General features: G+C 39.5%; 2 protein-coding genes across 2 annotated transcripts; both read right to left on the reverse strand.

The window, feature by feature from the left end:
• Positions 1–1455: 1455 nt before the first annotated feature.
• Positions 1456–6167, reverse strand: LOC138588820 (ras association domain-containing protein 8-like). The gene is made up of 4 exons (XM_069659071.1): positions 6078–6167; positions 3312–3365; positions 2632–2661; positions 1456–2115 (listed from the first exon to the last, which is right to left on the reverse strand). Exons 1-4 carry the CDS (start codon positions 6165–6167, stop codon positions 1456–1458), a joined length of 834 nt encoding a protein of 277 aa, XP_069515172.1.
• Positions 6168–16404: 10237 nt separating this feature from the next.
• Positions 16405–20934, reverse strand: LOC138588830 (ras association domain-containing protein 8-like). The gene is made up of 4 exons (XM_069659080.1): positions 20845–20934; positions 18261–18314; positions 17581–17610; positions 16405–17064 (listed from the first exon to the last, which is right to left on the reverse strand). Exons 1-4 carry the CDS (start codon positions 20932–20934, stop codon positions 16405–16407), a joined length of 834 nt encoding a protein of 277 aa, XP_069515181.1.
• Positions 20935–21325: the final 391 nt, after the last annotated feature.

Genomic DNA, 21325 nt, shown 5'->3' on the forward strand with positions numbered 1-21325 from the left:
CTTCCCTTTCCCCTTGCGAGCTGGGTCGTAACAGTAATTTAGCCAATTGTTTATTGTCCCATAATTCACCTGTTGTAAGTTATACATTTGTTTTTACAATCCAGTTTTCTGCCTTTGCTTTCTATCTTAAATAAGGTTACACCTGTTCGCAGTTAAATGCATGACAACCCATAACATTATTGAACTGAGAAGAATGTTTTTAATATTATATTGTATAATATGTATAATGTTTAAATATCACAGAAATAAAACTGTCTTTAAAGAGGTGTGTAATTTAGCACCACATTATTTAGTAGTTATTTTTTTAGATAACTAAGTTTTTCTTGACAAATCCCACTTTTTAGTTCTTGCAAATAAATAATAAACTAAGTAATTAAAGTAATAAATATGTTTGATATTTCTATTTCAAGTTTTCTATCAAACATAATGAAAATGAAGTTATTCTAGAAATAATAAGGCCTAACATATTTAAACTTCTGGAAAATTGATAATGTATATAATGTAAGTGACATGTGCTTATGTCCCCTTATTTATAAATTCAATTGTTATAAAACCAAATGATTATGAAAACAACAATTGTCAGAAGACAAACAGCTCGCTCAGCCGATAGGCGGCTTCATTGAGTGTTTGTCCCGGCCGCTCACAGTGGATGTGTGATGTGTTACACAGAAAAAAACCCTCAGAACATCACAGCTAGCACCCTAAATTAAAAAAAAGCAGCGAGGCGTTTTAAGCTGCAACAATCACAGAAAAAGCTGTGAAATCCTGGAGGGACTGCATGAAGTCGTACTGCTGTATTCCAGGTTGTAAATGGTAAAAATAAAGGGCACCTGCTAATTGTTATCATTTAATCACTTCTCCATAGATGAGCAACCGATGAGACCATTGATGGTGAAGGAGGGAAATCTGTCGACATATCAAAGCACGACATATTTTATAACCCATTAGCTACCTTTAGACTATCGCTAATGCTAGCATCTAAGCACTTCCTTCATTATGTTAGCCAGTAAGCACGTTAACTAGTTAAGCGCTTTGACGCCCTCTAATGGAGCGCAAATAAACTGCATCATGATCTGAACTGAAACAGTAAATACACACGAACCGTTTTCAAAAATAAAACAAACACTTTTAATAAATGTGAAAGTTTAATGATCAATAATTTACAAATCTGATCTCATGTCACAGGTTCAATTAAGATATATTCATTTTTGTGAATAGCATCAACATTATTTTTATCCACTCTATAATTTGAAGAGATAATCTGGCAGTGACTGACACACACACACACACACACACACACACACACACACACACACAGTCAGACAGACAGACAGACAGACAGACAGACAGACAGGCACACACACACACACACACATAGACAGACAGACAGACAGACAGGCGCACACAGACACACACACACACACACACACACACACACACACAATTTAGCATTGGCTAGCAGCTCGATCCTCTCCAGCTCCTCCATCTCATCCACTGTTGTGCTGTTTTGACCTTCAGGGCCTCCGTACTGACCAGATGTGAAGACATACCTCGTTCTGTGTTTATCTCATCCTGTAACTGTCTCTCCCAGTGTTCTCTGTTCATCAGCTCTGTCTGGTTCTGCGTCAGCCGCTGCTCCAGCTCCTCCAGTTCCCCGGCTGGGACCGGATTCAGACCAGCAGACGATCTGTCCCGCTCCCAAACATCCGTCTCCCTCTCCGGAGCTTGAAGCTGAATCTCCAGGTCTTCTAGCCTCTTCTGTTGCTGCAGAATCTGCCTAAACACCTCTTCTTTAGAGGAGGAAGAAGGAAGAGCATTGACAGTGTTAAAGGGATCAAGGAGAGACACCAGGGAAGCTCTTGGTTCCGGGGAGGCTCGAGGCGATGGAGACCAGGCCCTGTTTGATTTCATCCTCCTGGGACTTGTTGACGGACCCAAATTGAAGGTGAGAGCTTTGTGTGGCTTTGTGCGGCCTTTAAGGGGCTCTGGTTCTGATGGTCTGGGCAGAGGATGAGCCTCTCTGGTGGGTGTGTCCCTGCCATCACTGAGGCTGGGAGCCGTCCTCCGCAGAATTAACTGGACCTCTGCAGCCTGCTGCCCCAGCTGAGCCAGAAGCTGCAGAAAATACAAGCAGGAAGGGAAGGTCAAACAACAACATGAAACAGGACTGCAACCCAGGTCTGAAAGATGAACATCCTGTGTTGTTTTTCCCATCAATGGCTACTACTACTTCGCTAAACAGGACTTTCCCGTTCTTTTTACTACGTCACTTACAATACAGTAAGTTAGAGGCCCAATGTATCTCATGCAGAAGCTAAAATGCCAAACGGACTGTTTTTTTACCTGGGGTGGCACAAGAGAAAAGACTGTAGGATCATTTATATCAGGGTATATGCCTTTGGACGTGTGCTCAGCAAATCTCACAGACGGTCATTTATGGGGCGACACCTGCGAGCTAGTTCAGGCAGACAACTCGAGCTGCACTGATTTAATAATTGATATCGTCACTTCCACATCACCTGACAAACACTTCCTCCCAATTAGCGGTCTATTTTAGCTGCTTAAGATTTCCCGTCTCTCCCTCTGCTCTGTCATTGCCATCGCTGCCCTGCACCATTACTGCGCTCTTACTTTCAGCCCCACCACCACCCCAGCATCCACCTGCACGTCCGAATGGGGGGTTCAAGATGTTATCTCATCACTCCTCAATTTCAGCATGTAAAATAAATCGGCGAGGAGTGATGAGGTCGGAGCCTGGACGCCAAACACAAGCTGTGTTCTGCTGCTGCAACAAACATTTCAAACTATAACAAAGTGAGTTGTCTGACTGAAATATATTTCATGGTCAGAAACAAGAAAATCCATCTTTTGGTAAGTTCAAAACCTTTTTGGAAATTCCCATCTACCTTTGACCGTCCTGTACCTGCGCCTCTGCTACCTGAGTGAGTGGGCACAGCCTATATACACATCTGGACTTCTACAGATGTCTCATCCCTGTATAAATGTGATCTGAGTGTGTGATATGGAAACCAGTAAAACTTTTCCAGAATAAAACATAGGACTGTAACTCCGACCTTTGTCTTTATTCTAACAGACGTGTCATTGAGTTATTTCTAATCTTTGATCTAGACTACCTTTAGGGAAAGTCGGTATTCCTCCAAACCAAACCCTCTACAGATTCCTATCTGATAAAGCTCATTAGAATATGTGAACAAGCCTGTGTCGAAAGAAAAACTGAGCCACTTACCAACTGATTGTGCAAGAGCTATAACGACATCCTGGCAGGAAGTGTTCAGTGACAGGCCACACACCACTCTGACCACACCCTCCAGCCACACCTTCAGCTCCATCACTCTGTTCCAGCACTACAAGTGATCTGCAAGGAGACAGACGGAGACATCTGAAAACTGTATGTGTAATGCAATTTCAATAGAAAACAATATATATCCATTTAAAACATGAAATCAATACACGCATTAACCATTCAGGAAACATAAGCTATGAAAAGACCCCAAAAATAAAATCCACACCACTGGAGTTTGGTGATGTAGGATATACATGTGAGGGTTTTACATTTGTCTCTAGTCAGAGGTTTAGTTGTTTCTTCTAGTTTTAATAATGCTTGCGGGCAATATTGCAAGTCAATGGACAGGACTGATATATTGCATTATTGAATTTTAATATTGTTTTTGCATCAAGTGATAAAGTACTTTGTTTTGCAGTGGAGGAACAACTACTCCGAGTCATTACCAAGTAAAACAGTCAAGAGCAAATATGCTCCTCCTGTGTGAAAAATTGTACTTAAAATATCAAAAGAAGGCTAGTTATTATGCAAATTACTTGACATGTATTAAATTGTAGTAAAATACAATATTTCTCTGAATTATAATAAAAATACATGAAATGTCCCCAGAAACCTCCAGAAGGGTTAGTGTCAGGTAAGTGCTCGAACAGCTGAGCTACAGATACACCCTGACTCTGACTTCTTTTTACCTTCACTGATTTTACAATCAAAGACCAATTTTGGGGCTCAGTAAAAGAGTTAAAAAATGTTTTTCATTAGTTGATTTTCGTTGATAGAGTCAAAGACTGTATTCACTGTTTCTTTTGCTGCGTTTTCAGAAAGTGTGAACCAACATGACATACATGTTTATTAAGTTTCCATTACTCTGTTGAATTATTTTGTGTGTAGCAGACTGTTACTATCAATCAAGCAATCAATCAAATTTTATTTGTATGACGCCGAATCATAACCCAAGTTATCTCAAGACACTTTAGAGCAGGTCTATACCGTACTCTTTGTTATGACTTACATAATGAAGAAAGAGCCAGAATAGAAATATAAAAAATGTAATGTATTTAAAATAATATATTGCCCCTGTAGATTTGTAGCTCTCAGCTCTTTTTATTCAAATGTTAAAAGTTAGGGTGGTGTGGTTGTCCAGAAAAGTCCGCTTAATTTAGCCTGCTAAACATAAAAATTGTCACGAAATATCAATAAAAACTAAACACACTTATTTATGTCTATAGATGTATGTATGTGTTTGGTGTTGCTTTAAACCGTCATACCTGAAATCAAAGCAAAACAACATTAAATGCAGCCTTTTACACTCTGGGATAAAATATATCACAACCGTTTAAATCTGTTTAACTTGCTCTCGTATGGATTACAGCACCACACGCTGTCTCTACAGAGCGACTACTGCCACCTGCTGGCGGACACAGAAACTGCACTGTAGCCGAGAGCAGGTGAGTTTTTCAGGGACTTAAATGTGCCAGAATGTATTTAAAGTAATTAGGACAAACAAATGATGAGGATGGGGACACTTTAGGGGGTTCATGGTATGAATACAATTTTAAATTAGTTGTAGGATATTTAAACCAGTACTGTTATACCTTAACACTAACGCATATTTAACACTCAAGTTTCAAGTTGTGATTTCAGTTATTTTTTTGAGTAGGGCAACTGACATGAAAGAAATTACATTAGTGTCTATTTTGAAATTTTTATCACATTTTATTGTTAAAAATATTAAAGACAATATTCCACTTTTATTACTAACTTAACCTGCACATTAAAAATACAAATAAACAATACAGCACACTTATAGTTACAGTAAAAATGGCCAAAAAACCCCAAATATATAAGCAAGTTTAACTTTGATGCAGCTGAATTTGACAAAATGTTGTTTAAAAGTGTGTTTTTAAAAATGTAAGCTGCACATTGAGGCTCTACTCTTTATTTACCATTGCCATGGGGAGTAATATTATCTGCACTTGATTATGTTTTCATTTCCCAGCCACGAGAATCAATGAAATATGCTTTTTGCTTAACAACAGACATAACAATTGACAGGCTATATGATTTAGTAATAAACTAATGATGTACTGTATCTATAATGAAACAATGTTGACACCATAAACTGAGAATCTGAGCAGTTTTTTTTTAAAGATAAAATCACAATGATATTGCTTTAAATCATTTGAATATTCAGTTTGACCCGTTGCTTCTTTTTTGGTTTTGATTTCTTCTATTGACATTTTTTTACACTTTTATAACTTTACTAATGTTTCAAAGCCCATTTCGGTTGTCAAAAGGCCTCTGACAAGATTGAATGTGTCCGCTGTAAAATATGAGGAGAGTTCCCCCCCCAAGTGTGATCGTTTGTCAGACACAGAGGCAAAAACCAAAATATATTTAATGCTGCTGCTGACACAGCCAACAACATGTTCACATCTAAGTTCTAGAACCGTTTCTAGTGTTTTATTTAAATACACATTGTAGATCACTGACAACTCTACAGTTTTTAATGCAAACAAAGATATTGTATGAGAAATTTAAGTTTTCAAATTTTATTTTTATTTTTTCACATTTTTTAGGCAAATTATTTTAAGTGTGGGAAGAAACCAAGTGTGGCTGGTAGCACAGAGAAGAAGCTGGACATGATACAGGACTTCATTTTGATTAGATTTTTTCAGATTTTTTAATTTAACTTTTTTTTGCTAAATTATTTTAACTGTGGGAAGAAACCGAAGCGCTCGGAGTAAACCCATGCCTACACAGGGAGCCTCCTCACAGCAATGGGGTCAAGGCTCTGATGTGAACCTTCACCTCCTTGCTGCGAGTTAAACACTGACGCCCTCTGGGGCCTGAAGTCCTGCATCATGTCCCACCTACCCAAAGAAAAATCCCATGATGACTAGCTACGTTGGAACATGGCAGTGAACGGCTTGGCCACGGTCTTAAAGACGGATCGGAAGAACCCTTTGATGCCGGTTTTCTTCTTTGGAGCCTCCAGATGTCTCTTTAAGGTTCCCACTATGTGCTGCATGACCGTCTGTTGCTGCAGCAGCATGCTCCTCCAGATCTCCTCTGCACCTAGATCTTTACACAGCTCCTTGTACACTGCCTTCGAAGTCTTATTAATGGTGTCAATACTAAGACTGACCTCGATCTTGGAGCCTTCCATCTCTGCCATGAGCAGCTCTGTCATTATTCTGAGGTCTTCTTTGAAGATGTCATTGGGCTGGTAAAGCTTAAGTTTTTTAAGAATCTGATATGCCAGCCCTGACACCATAACCTCACAGGTCAGTTTGTCCCATTTTAGTCCTTCCGTCTCACCTGTTGCTGGCTGTGCTGTCTCCTTTGCTTTGTCAATGACAGCTGGCTCATCAGTGACAGAAGCTGGTGCTGCGGTTAACAGGGGTGTCGTCTGTGTTTCTTCCTGTAACCAAGAAGCTTTACGTCCTGAGAGACTTTTCACAACTCCCTCAATCAGCCTCAGAGCACCAGTAGACGGGTGTGTACTCCTCTCATACTTCCCCGCCTGCTGGTTGAGCCAGTTCCACATCAGCTTCATAAGCCTGTCGAATTCGGTGCGAATAAAACCCATGATGTGCACCTTTTGTTTCTTCTGTGGGTTCAGATTATTGAATATGAATTCACCCAGCATCTTCTGTGTGAATTCATGCAGACCGTTAGTGATGTCTCTGGCCATTCTCCTGAACAGACACATCACATCTGTGCCCGCTCTCCCGTCCTGTTCTTCTTCTGGTGGGATCATGTCCTCCACCAGGCAGTCCACGCCGTCGATTAGCAGCTTCATCGATGTTTTGTCTTTCTTTGGTAAGATGTCTTGGAACACTCTCTGAAGCTTTGCCACGACGTTGAGGATTGACTTCTTGGCAAACTTTTGGATGAAAAAGGCCTCTATTCTTCTCAACACCTTTGTCCAGCAGGATGTTGGTTCAGATGAGATCACTGACACACATCTCCAGTGAGGTGGGTCTTCAGACTCCAGTTCAGCGTTGGCCATAATAACTTCCACAATGTCAGAAGCTGCCTGGTCTGTGTCTTTGTCAGAGCTGGACACAAGCAGGCCTAACTCTTCCTTTGAAACCTCATTATCACCATCAAAGACAGCGATATCATTTGTTTGGGCCTCCAGGATTGACTTGATTCTTTTAAAAGCTGTGGCTTTCAAGCTTTTCATGGGAAGAGTCCTTGGTGATTCATCCTCCACCAGTGGCGTTACGGGGGTCTGATATGACCCCCTGGTTACATCCAGCTCCTCCTCCTTCTCCTCCTGCTGCTGTGTCTCTGGTTCCTCTGATGTCTGAGATTCATCTTCGTCACTTGACTCAGGCAGGAATGACATATTCTTTTTTATATTTTCCAGAATATACATAACGCATTTTGCAATTTTCTTCAGTCTTCGGGTGAAAGCCTTGGACACGCCGCCCCGCTCGGAATTCACCCTCTCCGTCACTTCTGTGACCACGAGCTCTGTCACCTCCTCCGTGCTCCGGCAGCGGATGTCCTCTCGAACACCCAACACCTCCGCGAGGGTCAATGGAATAGAGTCACCCACACACTCGCGGACTTGGTCCTCCGTGACGCTCTTCTGGGATTTGCTGGATCCACAAGAGCCTTTTGCAGTTTTCGGCCGACTCTGCAGTGAGTTCCTCTTCTGCACCATCTCATGAATGTATTTGGATAATATGCTAATAATATCCACAACCATTTCGGAAACTATCTCTTTTACCTTTGTTCCGTGGGATCCACTCTCCAGATCGACCCCCTGTTCCACCGTCAGCTTGTCCAGAAACCTGATGACAATCGGACGAAGTGTCTCGGTTGGAATGCCTGGAATGTGGAGTTCCATCTCCTCTTGTGTGTTTTGGCTCTGCATTGTTTTTTTTTAGTTGAGTTCGTGTCTTTGAAACGATGCAGACTAGTTGCTGCCCTGAGAGCTAAGGGGATCCCTTTAAACAAATAAACAAATGTATGTCTTCTGACAGGCTGGAACTAAAATAACTTCTGCTGTTGTGACGCACTGAGAAAAACGGACCTGTACACCACTTCAGTTTATAACATTTCACTTCAAAGGCTGGCTTTGATGTCTTGACGTTGACGATGACGTCATTGGGAAAGTTGTTAGAATGTAATTCTAATATGGTTGGACTGTCATGACGTCATATAAAATGGCTTTTTTTTTTTTTAAATTAAAAAAAAAAATATATTTATTTATTTTTAAACTTTATTGAGATTTGAAATTGACAAAAGGGATCCAGATAGTAATGTTATATTAACTTCTATCTGATGAAACATGATGTATCACAGAAACTAAATATAATTGTGTGAAGTGTATCAGTGAAGGAAGTTCTTCATAAAATGTTTTGCTTTATTTAATTTTTTTTCTCATGTGTTGAACATTCCAAAAAGGCACAGTTCTGAACAGACAGTTTTTGTATTTTTTCAAATCCAAACAAAACCAGGACCACAGACTCCTTCAGTTTGATCAGTTCATAGAAGGCATTAAGATAAGTCTCCAGAGGGGGGCAGTAAAGGGGCATTTAAGGTAGTGGACCAATTGTCATCCTTATTGCTCTAAAATTAACTGTCTAAGGAAGCTTAAAGAATAATGACCCCTCCCAAAAAATGGACTTTAATTTCCTAAAACAGCAAACATGCCTATGCGGGTGTACTGTGAAAAAAATGTGGTTTAACCAGGGAAGTTTTTACCCATTTTTACAGCATTATTTGCCCCCATGTGGGTTTTCTGTTGGCGGCCCACAGAAAGCCTTCTTGTCACAGAACTAATGAAACAAATCTCTCTTTCATATAGCCTATTTATAGTAATATATCACATATTGTAAAAAAATAAAAAAAATAAAAAAGGCCCTCTGTTGCAGTTCATACTTGTCAGAAGATCACCGGGGGAGCTTCCCACTGGGGCCTGAAGTGTAACAGTTATGTTAACCACAGATCTTTTAATTAAGTCCTGTCCTTTTCTTTTGTGCTTTCTTTATTGTCACTTATGAACCTCAACTGTCAAGGGAGAATGTGGCACACACTCACTATCCCTTCTGCATGTGTGTCTCCCTTACGTCACAGAGATGTGTGTGCATGTGTAAATTGTCCCAAGATGAATGAAAGTTCATGGTGAATGAGATGCTTGAATGCTGCTGTCCGCTATTTTAACTGGCGTTGTGGCGTTATTTTTGGCATACTGCACATTTTGCTTTTGTTTGCATACTGCATACTTTATATAGTAGGCTACATGTTGGAGCCAAAATGTGATTTTTTTCTGTCTTTCATTTCTCCTGCCATGAGAACTTCTGTTACTTAGATCGTTTGTGGGGATCATTTTGTATTTATTTGGAATTTGGTAACTGAACACTAATTGGAGCCTTGTTCTGTATAGGGCTTCAGGTGATTGCTGGCAGGTGTGGATTGAAGCAAACAGTTTTGGACGGATTATTGGACATTGTGATTTCTGAAAACGTGTTTAATAATAGGATGTGATATTTTAAAGGGAAGAAATATGTGGACATTCGATCTGTTACTTTGGCTGGAGCACGAGTCCGAAACTTCCACAACTTGCACCTCAACGTTAGTGTCTATTTAGATAAAAATTAGTTTGTATAAATTAGGCACTAACTACATTTTAGCCAAATCAGTATGTACTGCTAGTATAGTATGGAATTTGGAGTTTTTATAGATGCTCACGTCATAAGAAAGCTCCTGGACCCTGTGAGGAGTAACTGCAGATGTTCCCTGAAGCTTGGATCTGGGCATCCTCCAGGCAGACCACCATGGTGGACAGTTTTAAAGTCCAGCCTGAAATCCAACTTCAGCCTCGACTGTTTTCCTCCTTTGTCCCTTTGCTTCAGGTAACATCACATGAGCCTGTGAGTACAACATTTTATTGTTCTAACAAGACTATGAGTCATTCTGGTTTAGTTATGTTGTTGATTTATATTTTGGTGTTTTGATATCATGTCCTTTTTTCCTCGGTCACTTTGTCTCTTGTTGTCATGAGTTCTTATTGTTTAGTTTGTATATTGTGTTCCTGTCTTGGTTTAGTCTGGTTTAGTTGTGCATTTCATGTAGAGAATTTCCTGTTTTACTTTGTAGTCCTGTCAGTCCTGAGTTTGGTTCCTAGTGTTTCCTGTTTTATTTTGTAGTTCTTGCCCCTTGTATGTCATGTCTTGTTTTACTTCCCTCTGTTGTTGTGTTTCCCGCCTTTCAGATTGTTTTCACCTGCCCTTGATTGTCTCACCTGTGTCTAATTAGCTTCACCTCCCAGGTTTATTAAGTCTTTGTGCTCCCTTGTGTCAGTGTCGGTTCGTCGTCATCTTTATCCCCAATCTTTGTCAGTGATCCTGTTACCCGAACCTGTACCTGGACTTTCTTGTGACTCCCTATGTTTCTGTTGGATTTTTGGTTTTGCCTTTCAGTTGGATATTTTTGTTGGATTTCTACCTGGACTGTTTCCCAGTAAGCTTTTGTTTGTTGCCCTTTTGTCTTTTGTTAATTCAACTTTTTTTTGGTCTGCACCTTGGGTCCTCTCCCTTTTTGTTGTAGTCCAAACCCTGACACTATTTTGATCTTATAACAAGATATTTTCGTATTCTAACAAAAAACAAACTAAAGGTCTAATAACAAGAGAACCCTAATTTATGGTTTTTTACAGCGATACATTTTATGTTATACCATGATAACTTGCATTGTTGTCACATGAAATGTTTCACAGTAAACCAGGATAAGGTGGTTTCAGACAAATTCATTTCAGAGGTCTTGCCTTTTTACAGCATAAATAGGAATACCGTTCTGTTTAATGGCTATGCGGAACCCTAATCCAAACTGATATATTATGACGTCACTGATGAACAACCGACCTAGTAGAAAATAAATAATAAAGTTTATAGGTGGAGGTGAATGTCCTTTCAGTTTGCCTCCATCAAATTGGATGATGTCAATGCTTGTATTGCTTTTAGCTCTTCTGTTGTTTTTATTGCCTTTACTGGTTTCTATCTCTCCTATTACTTTTACAGCTTTTATTTCTTTTTGCCTCATTTCCTTTCTTTTATCTCTTTTAGTTATTTTATTTTATTAACTCTTTCTACTTCTTCCTGCTTCGTCCCCTTGGTCTTGGTTGTGTGGGTTCTCCTGTTGCCTATTGGGTTTTGTGCTTTGCTTGTTCTGTGAGTTGCTTGTTTTGTGATTTGCAGGTTTTATGATCTGCTCGTTCTCTGCTTTGCTTTGCTTGCTTGGCTGTCAAAGCACTTTGTAAACTCTTGTTTTTAAAGGTGCTTTATAAATAAAGTTATATATAATAGTTAAGCAAATTTAAACAAATCTTCATAACTGAAATATTGAACAGATACAGAACAGAAGAACAAAAGGCTAAACTAGACTAATATCACTACTGTGTATCTTGTGTAATTAATATTATGTGGTTGTTACATTTTTTGTCTGGTTAGCTATAGGTATCTGTATTAAGTGTTACTTTGAATGCTTCGGCCTACACTGAATTGATATAGCTTATAGAAAAAAGGGTTAGGACTAGATAAGTTTTTTTTCACTTCATCCTACAGCCTTTTCGAACAGACTTTAGTTATGAATTGAGACTCTTTAGAAAGAATGCGGTTATTGTGATTTGCCTGAATGGTTTTTTTTCCTTTATGTTGCCATTTAAACATGTTCGAGATAAATAAATGAAAGAATCATTTTAAAAAGATGTTGAATTTGTATATAACTTAACTGTTTAATCTGCATTAAAGCTTAGCGTTGTACGTTATTTGCTGCAACCGATTTCCATCAATTGTTTTGACTAGAAAAATATGGAATAAACAAATAAAAAGTCGGAGTGGTGGTGATGTTGGCGCTGTTTTGACTCTTACCCAGATTAATTAAATGAATTCATCCTTGATGTGGATTGATAAACAAATCCAGAGGTTATTTCTCCAAAATACATAATTATTACTTTATTCATATAGAACTTTTATTAACTATATAGCTTCATTTATTCCTGCAAGAATAAGGAATATTTATTTCAAAGTTGTTATAATTGTGGTTTATTTGTTTGTTTTGTAGTTTACGTTGAGTAGGGCCTAAAGAGCAGAATGAGCAGCGAGATTTACATGTGAAAATGCTCTCGTTAAATAAGTTGAATAAAAATCTCCTTTATGTCAAACAGGTCATTAAAGTGAGTCGTTGAGCAATATTGTAGTAATTTGATTTCAGCTACATTTCTATGGGCCAAACAGAGTTTTGATCTGCCTGCTACATTACGTCTCCTTCAGAGATACGCTACTGCCCCTGGCAAATAGTAAGCTTTTATTTTGGGGACATTTAAGTACTTTTGTCTTGTCAGATTTGGAGGCTACAGTTGATACAGTACATTGATACAGTTGTGGATTCAGTTTGTTTACCTGCAGCTGGAGCAGATATACTAGCTACCATTAGTAAACTCAGTGGTTAAAAGTAACCAAGTACATTTACCCGAGTGCTGTACTTATGCATTAATATGAGGTACTTTACTTTCTGCTCCTTTTATAGGCTACTTCTAAAGTACTCAACTACATCTCAGAGATAGACTGTGTATTAAACTTTTTACCCCACTACATTTATCTTACAGCTTTTAGTTACTTTTCATATTAATAATCAACGTTTGATATATAGATAAACTATGTGTAAGAAAAAATGTATTGGTCACCCATGGGTCATTCAACAATTGCCACCCAGCAGCACTTAAAGCTACAGCAGGCAACATTATCTCATAAGAATTTGGTTAAAATAACACATTTTGATCGTTGCATTTCCCTAATAATATCAAATTGAAATGATGTTGACTTGTGATCTGTGACTGTGAGCGCCTGCCCCTTTGTATCGAGTTTGTTAAAAAACTTGTCCGGTCTAAATCAAACAACCAATCAGCGTTAGCTTTCACGTAGCCACGTCACATAACCAATGAGAGCGACTCTATACAAACTAGCATCGTCCGGCTTCTACCTGAAGTGTGTCAGCAGCTCGCATGCAGCGGTTGTGTCAGTTAGGAGCTGTGGCAACTTTCGGTAAATTTCTTTTTGTGTTTTAGCTGCATTTTGTAGGATAAGGAATCGAATAAGAAAACCCTTATTGATCCCACAATGGGGAAATTTCCAGTGTTGAACAGCAGCAAAGAGACATGTCCACAGAATGTGCTATTTTTGCAGCAGTCAATGGCTAGTGCAGGTGCCTATGCCTGAAAAATAACTGTCAAAAGTGTCGAAAGATGTTTTGGGGCTTTAATCCTTTCGCAACAGCATATTAGGAATAACTACAGTTTTGCTGAAATCATCTGTTCTGTCCTGAATGCTTTGGTGTCAGTCTCGTGGTTGCTAAAGTTTGCCAAATGAATTTCCCTCAGGATCAATAAAGTACCTGTCTGTCTATCTATCAACCAATATCCGTTTCCTGTCTTACATTTAAACTGTTTTCTTTTTCACTTAGATGCTGTGATCAAAGCTGCGGGCGAGGACATTGACCCGTTTGGTAGGTTGGACCTCTTTTGTGAGTATTCTTTTTGGGAGTTGTAACGGTAGCTTAGAAACACATGATGTAATTCCGGCGAAAGACTTAGAGGCGAGCGGTTTGCTTCCTGTGCTGCCTTGCTGGGAGTTCACCCTCTCCTTCACTTCTTTGACCATGAGCCCCGTCACCTCCTCCGTGCTCCGGCAGCAGATGTCCTTTCGAACACCTCTGCATGAGTCAGTGACACCCAGAAACTTGTGGACTTGGTTTTCTGTGACTTGTTGAATCTAGGAGCTTCTGAATGATTTTGGCTGACTTTGCTGCAAGTCCCTCTTCTCCAATGCCTTATAAATGTATTTGGATAAGATCCACGCACATCTCGGAAACAATCTCTTTTATGTTTTTTGTCGTGAGACCCGTTTTCCAAACTGTCCCGCTGTGCTGCCGCCAGCTTGTCCAGAAACATGTGGATGTGGGACTAAGGGTCTCTGTTGGGTTGACTGAAATGCTAAGTTCCATCTTTTGTTTGTTGGGCTCCGCTTTGTTTCTTTTAGCTGAGTTTGCGTCTTTAAAATGAACTAAATGTTTTCTGACAGGCTGGAACTCATTCAACTTTGCCTTCGTAGGTTCAGGTGTCTGTTGTGATTCTGCTTCTGTGACGCACCTAGAAAAACTGAGCTTATTCTTGTAACTCTTATTTATAATTTTATTTGTCAAAGGTTCAGAAGTTTTTGGAATGTAATTCTTGGATATAAATAAACGTTTTAAGTTTTGAAATTGACAAAAGGGACCCAGACAATAAGATAATAACATTAACTGCCACCTGTTGAAACACGATGCATCACAAAAACTAAATATAATTTAGCAGAACATATACTTAAAGAATGTTTCGAGGGATTTTTATTACAACACAAGTTCTTTCAGGAATAAAATGTTTAATTTTGCTTCGAGTTAATCATTCTCAAGTGTTTCTTGAAAAACAGCCACATCACACACAACAAGCCCGCTGCCAGTTCAGAGAAGGCATAATGACGGGCAGAAGGGCAGTCTGTCTCCTGAAGGGGGCAGCTTGGGGACATTTTAAGAGGTGGACCAAATTTTCTCTTCATTGTTATAAAATGTACTTCTTATAATAATATAAGTACAAAATATGGTCCATATTATAGAGGATGTTTAAAGCTGCTACAAGCAGCTAAACTGGACTCATTATCTTTTGCACAAACCGATCTACATATTGAAATATTGATATCTTTATATGTTTATAGTTTATAGCGTGTGTGTTGTTCTGAGGCACGTGTTCGTACCTGGACTGGGCCAGGGGTTAGTTTAGTTTAAGTATTACACACTCATGTAAGGACTTCTTTGTCAGTGACACTAGGTGCAGGGGTGCTGTTTCACTTGTTGTTCGGTTCAGTTAGTCTCGTTTAGTTAGTCAGGTTTTATTTCTATTGTGTTTTACTTCACTCTAGGTTAGAGTCCTTCTTTGGTAAACTAAGTAATTAAAGTAATAAATATGTTTGATATTTCTATTTCAAGTTTTCTGTCAAACATAATGAAAATGAAGTTATTCTAGAAATAATAAGGCCTAACATATTTAAACTTCTGGAAAATTGATAATGTATATAATGTAAGTGACATGTGCTTATGTCCCCTTATTTATAAATTCAATTGTTATAAAACCAAATGATTATGAAAACAACAATTGTCAGAAGACAAACAGCTCGCTCAGCCGATAGGCGGCTTCATTGAGTGTTTGTCCCGGCCGCTCACAGTGGATGTGTGATGTGTTACACAGAAAAAAACCCTCAGAACATCACAGCTAGCACCCTAAATTAAAAAAAAGCAGCGAGGCGTTTTAAGCTGCAACAATCACAGAAAAAGCTGTGAAATCCTGGAGGGACTGCATGAAGTCGTACTGCTGTATTCCAGGTTGTAAATGGTAAAAATAAAGGGCACCTGCTAATTGTTATCATTTAATCACTTCTCCATAGATGAGCAACCGATGAGACCATTGATGGTGAAGGAGGGAAATCTGTCGACATATCAAAGCACGACATATTTTATAACCCATTAGCTACCTTTAGACTATCGCTAATGCTAGCATCTAAGCACTTCCTTCATTATGTTAGCCAGTAAGCACGTTAACTAGTTAAGCGCTTTGACGCCCTCTAATGGAGCGCAAATAAACTGCATCATGAGCTGAACTGAAACAGTAAATACACACGAACCGTTTTCAAAAATAAAACAAACACTTTTAATAAATGTGAAAGTTTAATGATCAATAATTTACAAATCTGATCTCATGTCACAGGTTCAATTAAGATATATTCATTTTTGTGAATAGCATCAACATTATTTTTATCCACTCTATAATTTGAAGAGATAATCTGGCAGTGACTGACACACACACACACACACACACACACACACACAGTCAGACAGACAGACAGACAGACAGACAGGCGCACACACACACACACACACACACACACACACACACATAGACAGACAGACAGACAGACAGGCGCACACAGACACACACACACACACACACACACACACACACACACACACACACACACACACACACAATTTAGCATTGGCTAGCAGCTCGATCCTCTCCAGCTCCTCCATCTCATCCACTGTTGTGCTGTTTTGACCTTCAGGGCCTCCGTACTGACCAGATGTGAAGACATACCTCGTTCTGTGTTTATCTCATCCTGTAACTGTCTCTCCCAGTGTTCTCTGTTCATCAGCTCTGTCTGGTTCTGCGTCAGCCGCTGCTCCAGCTCCTCCAGTTCCCCGGCTGGGACCGGATTCAGACCAGCAGACGATCTGTCCCGCTCCCAAACATCCGTCTCCCTCTCCGGAGCTTGAAGCTGAATCTCCAGGTCTTCTAGCCTCTTCTGTTGCTGCAGAATCTGCCTAAACACCTCTTCTTTAGAGGAGGAAGAAGGAAGAGCATTGACAGTGTTAAAGGGATCAAGGAGAGACACCAGGGAAGCTCTTGGTTCCGGGGAGGCTCGAGGCGATGGAGACCAGGCCCTGTTTGATTTCATCCTCCTGGGACTTGTTGACGGACCCAAATTGAAGGTGAGAGCTTTGTGTGGCTTTGTGCGGCCTTTAAGGGGCTCTGGTTCTGATGGTCTGGGCAGAGGATGAGCCTCTCTGGTGGGTGTGTCCCTGCCATCACTGAGGCTGGGACCCGTCCTCCGCAGAATTAACTGGACCTCTGCAGCCTGCTGCCCCAGCTGAGCCAGAAGCTGCAGAAAATACAAGCAGGAAGGGAAGGTCAGACCACAACATGAAACAGGACTGCAACCCAGGTCTGAAAGATGAACATCCTGTGTTGTTTTTCCCATCAATGGCTACTACTACTTCGCTAAACAGGACTTTCCCGTTCTTTTTACTACGTCACTTACAATACAGTAAGTTAGAGGCCCAATGTATCTCATGCAGAAGCTAAAATGCCAAACGGACTGTTTTTTTACCTGGGGTGGCACAAGAGAAAAGACTGTAGGATCATTTATATCAGGGTATATGCCTTTGGACGTGTGCTCAGCAAATCTCACAGACGGTCATTTATGGGGCGACACCTGCGAGCTAGTTCAGGCAGACAACTCGAGCTGCACTGATTTAATAATTGATATCGTCACTTCCACATCACCTGACAAACACTTCCTCCCAATTAGCGGTCTATTTTAGCTGCTTAAGATTTCCCGTCTCTCCCTCTGCTCTGTCATTGCCATCGCTGCCCTGCACCATTACTGCGCTCTTACTTTCAGCCCCACCACCACCCCAGCATCCACCTGCACGTCCGAATGGGGGGTTCAAGATGTTATCTCATCACTCCTCAATTTCAGCATGTAAAATAAATCGGCGAGGAGTGATGAGGTCGGAGCCTGGACGCCAAACACAAGCTGTGTTCTGCTGCTGCAACAAACATTTCAAACTATAACAAAGTGAGTTGTCTGACTGAAATATATTTCATGGTCAGAAACAAGAAAATCCATCTTTTGGTAAGTTCAAAACCTTTTTGGAAATTCCCGTCTACCTTTGACCGTCCTGTACCTGCGCCTCTGCTACCTGAGTGAGTGGGCACAGTCTATATACACATCTGGACTTCTACAGATGTCTCATCCCTGTATAAGTGTGATCTGAGTGTGTGATATGGAAACCAGTAAAACTTTTCCAGAATAAAACATAGGACTGTAACTCCGACCTTTGTCTTTATTCTAACAGACGTGTCATTGAGTTATTTCTAATCTTTGATCTAGACTACCTTTAGGGAAAGTCGGTATTCCTCCAAACCAAACCCTCTACAGATTCCTATCTGATAAAGCTCATTAGAATATGTGAACAAGCCTGTGTCGAAAGAAAAACTGAGCCACTTACCAACTGATTGTGCAAGAGCTATAACGACATCCTGGCAGGAAGTGTTCAGTGACAGGCCACACACCACTCTGACCACACCCTCCAGCCACACCTTCAGCTCCATCACTCTGTTCCAGCACTACAAGTGATCTGCAAGGAGACAGACGGAGACATCTGAAAACTGTATGTGTAATGCAATTTCAATAGAAAACAATATATATCCATTTAAAACATGAAATCAATACACGCATTAACCATTCAGGAAACATAAGCTATGAAAAGACCCCAAAAATAAAATCCACACCACTGGAGTTTGGTGATGTAGGATATACATGTGAGGGTTTTACATTTGTCTCTAGTCAGAGGTTTAGTTTGTTGTTTCTTCTAGTTTTAATAAAGCTTGCGGGCAATATTGCAAATCAATGGACAGGACTGATATATTGCATTATTGAATTTTAATATTGTTTTTGCATCAAGTGATAAAGTACTTTGTTTTGCAGTGGAGGAACAACTACTCCGAGTCATTACCAAGTAAAACAGTCAAGAGCAAATATGCTCCTCCTGTGTGAAAAATTGTACTTAAAATATCAAAAGAAGGCTAGTTATTATGCAAATGACTTGACATGTATTAAATTGTAGTAAAATACAATATTTCTCTGAATTATAATAAAAATACATGAAATGTCCCCAGAAACCTCCAGAAGGGTTAGTGTCAGGTAAGTGCTCGAACAGCTGAGCTACAGATACACCCTGACTCTGACTTCTTTTTACCTTCACTGATTTTACAATCAAAGACCAATTTTGGGGCTCAGTAAAAGAGTTAAAAAATGTTTTTCATTAGTTGATTTTCGTTGATAGAGTCAAAGACTGTATTCACTGTTTCTTTTGCTGCGTTTTCAGAAAGTGTGAACCAACATTACATACATGTTTATTAAGTTTCCATTACTCTGTTGAAATATTTTGTGTGTAGCAGACTGTTACTATCAATCAAGCAATCAATCAAATTTTATTTGTATAACGCCGAATCATAACCCAAGTTATCTCAAGACACTTTAGAGCAGGTCTATACCGTACTCTTTGTTATGACTTACATAATGAAGAAAGAGCCAGAATAGAAATATAAAAAATGTAATGTATTTAAAATAATATATTGCCCCTGTAGATTTGTAGCTCTCAGCTCTTTTTATTCAAATGTTAAAAGTTAGGGTGGTGTGGTTGTCCAGAAAAGTCCGCTTAATTTAGCCTGCTAAACACGCACCACACGCTGTCTCTACAGAGCGACTACTGCCACCTTCTGGCGGACACAGAAACTGCACTAGAGCTACTGTAGCCGAGAGCAGGTGAGTTTTTCAGGGACTTAAATGTGCCAGAATGTATTTAAAGTAATTAGGACAAACAAATGATGAGGATGGGGACACTTTAGGGGGTTCATGGTATGAATACAATTTTAAATTAGTTGTAGGATATTTAAACCAGTACTGTTATACCTTAACACTAACGCATATTTAACACTCAAGTTTCAAGTTGTGATTTCAGTTATTTTTTTGAGTAGGGCAACTGACATGAAAGAAATTACATTAGTGTCTATTTTGAAATTTTTATCACATTTTATTGTTAAAAATATTAAAGACAATATTCCACTTTTATTACTAACTTAACCTGCACATTAAAAATACAAATAAACAATACAGCACACTTATAGTTACAGTAAAAATGGCCAAAAAACCCCAAATATATAAGCAAGTTTAACTTTGATGCAGCTGAATTTGACAAAATGTTGTTTAAAAGTGTGTTTTTAAAAATGTAAGCTGCACATTGAGGCTCTACTCTTTATTTACCATTGCCATGGGGAGTAATATTATCTGCACTTGATTATGTTTTCATTTCCCAGCCACGAGAATCAATGAAATATGCTTTTTGCTTAACAACAGACATAACAATTGACAGGCTATATGATTTAGTAATAAACTAATGATGTACTGTATCTATAATGAAACAATGTTGACACCATAAACTGAGAATCTGAGCAGTTTTTTTTTAAAGATAAAATCACAATGATATTGCTTTAAATCATTTGAATATTCAGTTTGACCCGTTGCTTCTTTTTTGGTTTTGATTTCTTCTATCGACATTTTTTTTACACTTTTATAACTTTACTAATGTTTCAAAGCCCATTTCGGTTGTCAAAAGGCCTCTGACAAGATTGAATGTGTCCGCTGTAAAATATGAGGAGAGTTCCCCCCCCAAGTGTGATCGTTTGTCAGACACAGAGGCAAAAACCAAAATATATTTAATGCTGCTGCTGACACAGCCAACAACATGTTCACATCTAAGTTCTAGAACCGTTTCTAGTGTTTTATTTAAATACACATTGTAGATCACTGACAACTCTACAGTTTTTAATGCAAACAAAGATATTGTATGAGAAATTTAAGTTTTCAAATTTTATTTTTATTTTTTCACATTTTTTAGGCAAATTATTTTAAGTGTGGGAAGAAACCAAGTGTGGCTGGTAGCACAGAGAAGAAGCTGGACATGATACAGGACTTCATTTTGATTAGATTTTTTCAGATTTTTTAATTTAACTTTTTTTTGCTAAATTATTTTAACTGTGGGAAGAAACCGAAGCGCTCGGAGTAAACCCATGCCTACACAGGGAGCCTCCTCACAGCAATGGGGTCAAGGCTCTGATGTGAACCTTCACCTCCTTGCTGCGAGTTAAACACTGACACCCTCTGGGGCCTGAAGTCCTGCATCATGTCCCACCTACCCAAAGAAAAAACCCATGATGACTAGCTACGTTGGAACATGGCAGTGAACGGCTTGGCCACGGTCTTAAAGACGGATCGGAAGAACCCTTTGATGCCGGTTTTCTTCTTTGGAGCCTCCAGATGTCTCTTTAAGGTTCCCACTATGTGCTGCATGACCGTCTGTTGCTGCAGCAGCATGCTCCTCCAGATCTCCTCTGCACCTAGATCTTTACACAGCTCCTTGTACACTGCCTTCGAAGTCTTATTAATGCTGTCAATACTAAGACTGACCTCGATCTTGGAGCCTTCCATCTCTGCCATGAGCAGCTCTGTCATTATTCGGAGGTGTTCTTTGAAGATGTCATTGGGCTGGTAAAGCTTAAGTTTTTTAAGAATCTGA

This window comes from Semicossyphus pulcher, unplaced genomic scaffold, assembly GCF_022749685.1.
Source record: "Semicossyphus pulcher isolate SPU_LCO1_2020_fin unplaced genomic scaffold, fSemPul1.0.p SCAF_1, whole genome shotgun sequence".
NCBI lineage: Eukaryota > Metazoa > Chordata > Actinopteri > Labriformes > Labridae > Semicossyphus > Semicossyphus pulcher.

Excerpts from the sequence above, each read along its gene's own strand:
- LOC138588820 (XM_069659071.1), bottom strand. The coding sequence starts at position 6,167 with ATGATGCAGGACTTCAGGCCCCAGAGGGCGTCAGTGTTTAACTCGCAG. Across the intron at positions 2,662-3,311 it reads TGGAGGGTGTGGTCAGAGTG|GTGGATGCTGGGGTGGTGGT; the intron begins GTGTGTGGCCTG and ends TCGGACGTGCAG. Across the intron at positions 2,116-2,631 it reads GGGTGGTGGTGGGGCTGAAA|CTTCTGGCTCAGCTGGGGCA; the intron begins GTAAGAGCGCAG and ends TATTTTCTGCAG.
- LOC138588830 (XM_069659080.1), bottom strand. The coding sequence starts at position 20,934 with ATGATGCAGGACTTCAGGCCCCAGAGGGTGTCAGTGTTTAACTCGCAG. Across the intron at positions 17,611-18,260 it reads TGGAGGGTGTGGTCAGAGTG|GTGGATGCTGGGGTGGTGGT; the intron begins GTGTGTGGCCTG and ends TCGGACGTGCAG. Across the intron at positions 17,065-17,580 it reads GGGTGGTGGTGGGGCTGAAA|CTTCTGGCTCAGCTGGGGCA; the intron begins GTAAGAGCGCAG and ends TATTTTCTGCAG.